At 28.4% G+C, this 8,932-nt stretch overlaps 2 protein-coding genes across 7 annotated transcripts in view; one reads left to right on the top strand and one right to left on the bottom strand.

The window, feature by feature from the left end:
- The window catches only part of LOC126894975 (uncharacterized), a 9,738-nt gene extending 5,598 nt beyond the window's left edge, over nucleotides 1-4,140 (bottom strand). The window contains exons 1-2 of one of the 6 annotated variants that reach the window (XR_007701558.1): nucleotides 4,039-4,140; nucleotides 2,718-3,295 (exon numbers count right to left, since the gene is read on the bottom strand). Coding sequence is in view for 2 of the 6 variants with exons in the window: in XM_050666373.1 (XP_050522330.1) it covers nucleotides 4,039-4,113 (75 nt within the window). In the remaining 4 variants the exon portion in view is untranslated. Of the gene's footprint in view, nucleotides 1-2,717; nucleotides 3,296-3,710; nucleotides 3,865-4,038 lie in introns of those variants that run through there. The other 5 variants (XR_007701559.1, XM_050666376.1, XM_050666373.1 and 2 more) reach the window with 5 other exon arrangements.
- The window catches only part of LOC126894982 (putative uncharacterized protein DDB_G0282133), a 175,613-nt gene that overhangs the window by 88,964 nt on the left and 77,717 nt on the right, over nucleotides 1-8,932 (top strand). The gene's annotated exons all lie outside the window — the stretch shown is intronic.

Genomic DNA, 8,932 nt, shown 5'->3' with positions numbered 1-8,932 from the left:
ATTTTTTTCTATTTAATAATATTTATTTCAAACTTGCAAGTTGAGTTAAAAGTTATGGTAATAAATTCATTTTTTTTTTATTAAAACTTTCACTTTAAAGAACAAAAAGAAGTAGGTTCAAAATGATTACTTTTAACATATTAAAAATCAATAATAATTTGAAAATAATTAATTATAAAAATTATATAATATATAATTAAAATAATTACTAATCTGGATATAATTAAGGAAATAGGAGTTGATGTTGGGTTGGGTTGGTTACATTTTTAACTTTATAATGCTATAACTCATTGAAAAGTGTACGAATCAACACAATTTTTTTATGAGAAATAATATTTTTTAATAATCCCTTTTTCATTCGACATACTTTATCTTAATCAGGGTATTAATAAGAAACTAGCAGATAATGTAGCTTTTGTAATTATCCACCAATTTCTTAGAATTAAACACTATCTACTGATTTGCATCGAAGTGTTTCTTATGATAGTGATTTTAATCACTGTCAGATTAAATCTATACTGGACCCAACTATGCAACATCACCACTATGCCTCGACCCCACTGTGCTGGGTTTTTTTTTAAGTACTTAAATCAAAATATTTTTTAATATAATTATAATTATGTTAAGCTAATATATAAATAAATTATAATATAGTTTCAATTTAGATAATATACTTAAATATACATAATACAATATTCCACAATTTTTAGAAAAATAAATTATTTATTTCACTATATTTGTGTAACTAATTTTAATAAAATTAAAATTAAAAATTAAAATAAATATTTTTTATCTTAGTTTATTAATGTAGTAATAAAAAAAAAATAATGGGTCCTAAATTCAAACTTATAACATACCCAAATAATTTTTATCTCAATATCAAAATACTTGTGAGATTTTAAATTTCTGAATATTATTGTTTTTATTTCAACATTATAAATAAAGAAAGTTAAACCCTTCATAATACAATCATAACTTGTAAAATGAACAAGCACTACAAAATATTCCGCTAACTATGTCTCACATAATATCTTAAAAAATACAATTATTATAAACAATTTTTTTTTTAATCATTATGGATCTTTGATGAGCTGTTTCACAAGAAATATTAAATTTCTATCGCCATCCCTTATGCTTAAAACTTGTATCAGCTTCAGATTTACGAATAGGAACCCTACTTTTTTTTATATCAATAGATTTAGTTTAATAAAGAATTCTTAGATTAGGTCTTTTATTATTACATTTTTGTTATTCTTATTTTTAACAAAACACAAATAAAGTAATGTATCAAGAGAATCAGAGAAAGAAATTTTAAAATTAGAAGATATACAGCAAAGACTGCTTAAAACTCAATCTGAAAAATTAAATTAAATTAAGACCAAAAAAAAATCCCTATTAGATGATAGTGATGAAAGTGATGATGTTTTATTCTGTAAAAGTTTAAATTTTATTTTTTAAAAGAATAAAATTTGTTTTCAGTGACAATGAAATAAAAAAATTAAAAACCGCATTTATAATATTTTTAAAATATTATTATTATTGTATAAAATCAAAACACTGAAACTATAATACTGTTATTCAATAAAGAATAATTTCATCCATTTATTATAAACAATATATAGAAGGGTGTTTAGTTAGTAAGGAATTGCGTTGCTTATTGTTTGTAACAATTTATTTGTTTCCTTACTTACTGAAAATACAGACAGCACATCCGCTGTTTGAGACTGATGAATTAACAAATAATATTTATTGCCAATTTGGCAATAGTTCTAATTATTATAAAAACCCAATAGACCTGACCATCGTGGTCAGTCGACTCCAGTTCCTTGTGTCATTCATCAGTCTCAGTACTCGGTTGTCGCTGTCCGGCTTACTGTTTAAAGTAAAGTCTTTGTTTATTCCTTTTTAAACCTATCTACTCTCTTCGACAACATTTCAGAGTATTTGTGTCTTGCACTTCGTCTGCACCTCATACCTAGGTGTTACCCTGATTCCCTTCCTATAACAACAGCCTTTCACACCTACAGCTAACCCGGAGTGTCGGCCGAGCACAGTGACTGCTGTACGACAACACGCACGTGAATACCTAGACAGCAGGCACCACATCCTCATCATCTTCGTACACATCACATTACACATTTACACCGATATCTATTTATTTTACTGTGTTACAACAGAGTGGCGCCCAACAAAGGTAATGTATATATTATGTTATGGTTGTTGTTATAGTATAATAAAAATTATTATTAAACCAACTTATCCAACACTTGGTCAAGTATAATGATATCTGACAGTGATTAAAATCATTGTCATAAAAAATGCTTCGATGCAAATCTGTAGATAATGTTTAATTTAAAAAAATTAATGGATTATTCCAAAAGCTACGTGATCTCCTATTTCCTTATTTATACCCTGACTACAAGTTTTATATTTTATAAGTGTAATCTATTAATAATATATATATATATATATATATAAATAATACTTATCTAAAAAAAATATAATGATGCATACATTTTTCAGATAGTTAGAATTTTATAAAGTTAAAATATGAAAAAGATTTTTTTTTAAAAATCATAATTTTTTTTTAACTTTGATGTCTATTTTCAACGTGAAGACAAAATAAAGCCCGAATTTTTTTTTTTATTATTATTAAAGTATATTATATAAGCTTTAAATTAAGAAATATGTAAAAGTATCAGTATTTTCGGAACACTTTTAAAAATTTAGTTAAAAAAAATACTACTTTCTATATGCATTTTTAAGTTTTGTACTCCCCCTGTATAAAGGGAAATGGTCCGATTTATAAAAAAATATATTAAATGATAGGAATAGACATCAAGCATCTATAAAATAAAATTATATTGATTTAGTCACTTTTAAAAAGTTATGACAGTTTAAGCAGAAAAAAATTGAAAAAATTTCGAAAATAAACGATTTTTAAATTTGTAAGTTTTTTGGAGATTTCCCCATTTACATAAAACGAGAAAAATTTTATTAATTTTTGAGGGTAATGTCTTCGACTAGATACGATTTGTAATCTTATGACGTATCGTTGAAAGAAATCGATTCGGTGAGAGCTGAGAAAAAGTGGTAACAGACATACAAAAAAGAAATACACATCATCGTAAAATTAATATCTTCTCCGCTTTGCATCGAAGCTAAAAAACTGTATCCGTCGGATTGACCAGATATCTCGCGTTAACAATATGCTGCGACGTTCTACATATTTTCCACAAATTAAGCCACTAACATCATCGTAACAGTACGGCAGCGCTGTTGTATAGACCGTTACCTACAACATTATATAATGGCACAATGGTTCACATTAGTTAAAAAAAAGGTAACTAGTAACAAACTATCGATGCTAAAGGTAAAATATAATCGGCATTGCAAAAAAACACATCATTAGAACCTTCTCAGATTCACATCGAAACTAAAACCTAGATCATTCTTCTGTTATTGCTTAATGTTTAAATATTTTTGACCTATTTTCTATTGATAATTTGCTATTTAGGATACAATAGTTATCATTTTTTCATAATTTCACATAAACTATTTCTGTCACTTACGATAGCATTTAAATCAATGTCTAATTCGAAAAATATAATTATTAACTTTCCACAATAAATGATTGTGTGTTATCTTAAATTCAAATATATAATTTACTTAAAATAATAAATCGATTGTATAGATACAAAATCATATACCTTTTATCATTAATTTTATGATTTTTTCATTGATTTTAGTATTTTGCAAAGTACAGCTGTCAGAAATTGTTTTTGTGCTGTCTTTTGACAATAAAAAAAATTTCAGGTAGTTAACAACTAAAAAAATGTCTACTACTAAGTTTAGAACCTCATAAATAAAAATTCAAATATGTAATAAAAATAAAATTTATTTCATTGTTTTAATATGCTGTAACTTTTTATTTAAAATCAATTTATAAATAGACAAAATTTCAGGATAAATTTGTCTTATTATATTCCAATAGTGTTAAATTTTTTCTAAAAATTATAAATATGAATTATTGTTTACCTTTATAAATGTAGATTGGCATTTGTTTAGAAAAAAACCGACTAAATTAAAAAATATAAGCAGAACTGTGTTCATTTTTTTAAGATTTTTTTTCAATCCAAGTGAAATATATGGGAGCTACAAATTATATAAATACCTAAATATTTCTTCAGTAAAAAATAACTAACTACTTCAAGTTATTATGTATGTTTGAACAACTTTATTTATGAGTATACACGTGAAAAATAAATGAAAATATATTTAAAATGATTTACATTTTATTACGTTATCGTCACTGTTTTAAAAATTTATTTTAGTTTTAATTCGAAGCTAAGAAGGTATTAATTTTACTATAATGTGTGTTTCTTTTTTGTATATCAGTTACCACTTTTTCTCTGCTCTCACCGAACCGATTTCTTTCAACGATACAAATCGATACAAAAAGATTACAAATCGTATCTAGTCGCAGACATTACCCTCAAAAATTAATAAAATTTTTCTCGTTCCATGTAAATGGGGAAATCTCCAAAAATCTTACAAATTTAAAAATCGTTTATTTTCGAAATTTTTTTTAAATTAAAACTGTCATAACTTTTTAAAAATGACTAAATCAATATAATTTTATTTTATAGATGCATAATGTCTTATTCTATCATTTGATATATTTTTTTTATAAATCGTAACCTTTAACTGCCCACAAAGGGGATTTAAAATGAAAAGTTCCTCACAAAAAATTAACTTTTGAAAGTGTTCCAGAAACTCGGGCACTTATATACATCTTAAATTAAAGCTAATATAATATAATTTATTATGGAACAAAAAATTTCGGATTTTATTTTATCTTCATGGTGAAAATGGTTACTGTATGCTATTTTAGTGTTGAAATTCTTGATTTTATATTTTACATTTTTGACTTTTTAGTTCTATAAATTTATGAAAAATGTATGGATCAATACAATTTTTTTATGATAAATACTATTTATATACATCTTCCATTCGACATTACTCGTAAAAATTACAATACTAAATAATTAAATATCAATTTCATACTATATTTAATTGCTATAATAAATATTTAATCATATATTACACTTATAAAACATAAAACTTGTAATCAGAATATAAATAAGGAAATAGGAGATCATGTAGCTTTTGGAATATTTCACCAATTTTTTAAAATTAAACACTATGGATTTTCATCAAAGCTATCACTAACATTAAAAACTATGATAGTGATTTTAATCACTGTCAGATTAAATTTGTACTGCCGGGAGGCGTGGAGACTCGCCTAGGCGTTCGACGAATCCGTCTTTAAAAAGAAGGAGGAAGCGGCAATATTGATTACCAACATGATTTTATTGTATACTCATTATTGCTCTCTGTTGTAGCATTAATTAATGTTTTCTTATATCTAACAGTTTAGTAGTGCAATTAATTTTATACTACTTATTGGATGTTCTTGTTGTGGTGTACGTCAATTTATATAATTGTATAGTAATTTAGTAAAGTTTTTCATTGTTTCTTTTTCTCAAGTCGTAGCTAACATCGTTATTTGGTACGTTTTATCATTACTTTTTGTCAATAATTATTAGCCGTTTTATCAATACTAGCTGTAGCTTTACCAGTTATTTCTTTTGGAGACTTAAACGGTGGTAAATATATTGTTATTTATACTTTACGCCTACCACTGCTCTGCTTTTCTTTGGAGACTTGAAGGATAGTAAACGTTGTTGACTAGTTAAATTTTCAACATGCCTATCACTCGTACTGCTGCCAACAACAAACTATCTTCCCCTAAAGGCCCGACTTCCAATGACGATATATTGGCTGAAATTAAGGCTCCTAAAGTGGAATTTTTCACTACCAATAAGGCACTATCTGACTCTTTGAACTTGAAATTTAGTGAACTAAAATTAGAATTCCAAAAATTGACTAAAGAAGTATCCAAACTTAAAATCTCGTATGCCACTTTCCATGGTGAAGTTGAAGTACTTAAGGGTAAAGTTGCTAGATCGGAGGGCAGCAAACCCTTTGAGAATTCCCAATCTGTTGTATCACAAGTACTTCAAGAAAATTTTGAGCATGAAAGGTGTCTCCCCACTTTAATCTTATATGGTGTTCGTGAGTCTTCTTCATTCGACACCTCTTCAACGATTGAACATGACAAACTTACTATATCTAAATCTCTCGGTTCGCTGGAAAATGCTGTTCCTGAGAAATATAAGTTAATTCGCCTTGGTAGATCCCGTGCGGATTTCATACGCCCAGTAAAAATGATTTGTGAATCTAAGATACTGCTTTCAACCTATTTTCTGCATATAATTCTGCTAAACGTTTGGGAAAGCCTTTCCCTGAAGGTTTTCGGATGTCCAGGGATAGAACTTCATTACAGCGTAAGCTCTTTCGCTCATACTACGAGAACATAGAAAGGGAAGTCAAAAGTGGTGAAACAGGCCTGCGCGTAATTTTTGTAAACGGGTTCCCTAATGTTGGTTCATCGCTTTCAAAAAACGAGGGCGATCGTTTTAACAGTTATACCCTTCAGTGTTAGGTTCTTCGCTGCACCATGATAAAATCTTAGGATTTTATCAAAATTGCCGTGGTCTTAGAACCAAACCATCTAATTTAATTTGTAATATATCTGCTTTTAACCATTTATTTATTGTATTAACGGAAACCTGGTTAAATAATAACTTTAATGATAATGAACTTGGTTTATATAATTATAATATTTTTAGATGCGATAGATGTACTAATACTAGTGTATTTTATCGGGGTGGAGGCGTCCTGGTTGGCACTCATAAAGATTATCCCGCTTCACTTATATCTGTCCCTGACCTAAATGTTGAACAAGTTTTGTTTTAGGTGGTGTCTATTTTCCCCTTAACTCTTCTCCTATCCTTTATGAGTCGCATAGTAACTCTATCGAATACATAAGTAAGAGCTACCCTGCCCACGTAATTATTTTATGTGGTGACTACAATTTGCCGGAGATAACTTGGGACAATGACAATCATGGCCTAATTTATTCTTCCTTATCACACTTTCGGGGTGCTTGCATCCCTGAAGCATTCGCTACTTGCGGTTTTTTTCAGAAAAACAATATAGCTAATCATTTTAATTCTATATTTGACCTTGTATTTTCTAGTAAAAAAACTAATATGTGTCAAAAAGTCGTATGAACCAATATTGTAATGAACGTAATGTTTTTCCAACTGACCTTTATCATCCTGCATTAAATATTTATCTCCCAATAAATCTGTCTTCTCCTCATTGTTATCGCAGTCACTCATTCTACAATTTTCGTAAAGCTAATTTCGATGATGCACGTTTGTTCTTATCATCTTTTGACTGGTACTCAACTTTCCAATTATACAATATAGACGCTGTATTTAATGCTCTTTATGATTCCTTACACAAATCGGTTCTTGACTTTGTTCCTAAGTGTACATTTACCGATTCAAAATTTCCGCCTTGGTTTGATAAGAGTCTAAAAAATATCTTGTTTTTAAAGAAAAAGGCACATATTAAATTCAAGACATCCTCAAATTCTCATGACTATAGGGAATCATTTCTCATTTAAATACGAATCTAAAAAATGTTTACATAGATATATTGAACGTATAGAATCATCTTTAAATAGTAACCCTGCTGAATACTGGATTTAATTTAATGCGATTCCTAAGGAGGTTTCCTATAGGGAAACTACCTCTACTAACGAGCAGAAAGCGGCCAATTCGTTTACTATGTAATTCTCTTCTGTTTTGTCCGATAATCAACTTAATCTTGATACTTCCTCATTAGGTATCAAGTCATTTGATTTACCTAATAATGTTAACTTTACTGTTGAAAATGTTTATAAATTCTTATCTGACTTGCATGGTAACTGGTCCATTGGACTTGATGGCTTATTCTGGACTCTTTTTAAGCGTTTACTTGAAATAGGAATCTTCTCTTCTATATAAAAGTTCAGATCAGTTACCCCTGTACACAAGTCCGGTGAACTATCCAATATTTCCAACTATCGTCCGATTTTCGATTTAAGTCACACATTTCCAAAATTTTTGAATTGTTGGTCTTACAACCTTCAATCAATAAAATTCTTTTTATTGGAGAAACAGAATGGCTTTCGTCTTGGTCGTTCCACAATTACCTGTAATTTAGTCTGTAACAACTATTTATAAGAATCTTTTAATTTAAAAACATAGGTAGATACCATTTACAATATCACACTCTATTCTTATACACGATAGTGGATTAATATTAGCCATTTGTTCTGATTCATGTATGACACCGCCTTCAAACGTTTTTTTATTGAATCCCAACAACTCTCCTATGCTATTGTTTGCTGTGAAATCTACTGTTTTATCGCAAAACATTTCGGATTTCAATGTATTCACATTGGATTTCAAGTTAAAAATAATATTATGTTTTTTCAATTCATCCGAGAGATATTTACCTATATCATCTAACTCGTACGATCCTATTGGTATTGATAAATCAATAACGGAATTATTAACAGACGTTGAACTTTCAAGGTAATCGTTATAGGTTAAAACACGAAAAGAATTATTTTTTTCACTAACATTTGGTTTAGAGTTGCAAGCTTGTAAACTCAAAAGTGCTAATTCTGCAGTTCCATCTAATTCAATAGGTGGGAAAAAGGTACTGATCATTCTAGACTGGTTACCTTGAAAAGATAACGTTAAAGAGCGTTGCATCGTTCCAGTAAAAATTTCAAACACAATTGTCCACACACGAACGTATTGAATTCTTGAACACGAGTGTAATTAAATTTTATACTACATCCTTTTAAATAGGAGCGTAATTCTAAAGGCGGTGGTAAGTTGCCAAACGAATCGAAATAAAAAACGGTTTTATTTTTTTTATAATATGCTACCCAGTGCGTGCCTTC

The sequence above is a fragment of the Daktulosphaira vitifoliae genome, unplaced genomic scaffold (assembly GCF_025091365.1).
Source record: "Daktulosphaira vitifoliae isolate Bord-2020 unplaced genomic scaffold, ASM2509136v1 Scaffold_1, whole genome shotgun sequence".
Taxonomy (NCBI): Eukaryota; Metazoa; Arthropoda; class Insecta; order Hemiptera; family Phylloxeridae; genus Daktulosphaira; species Daktulosphaira vitifoliae.
This window is presented reverse-complemented; position numbering and strand designations above follow the sequence as displayed.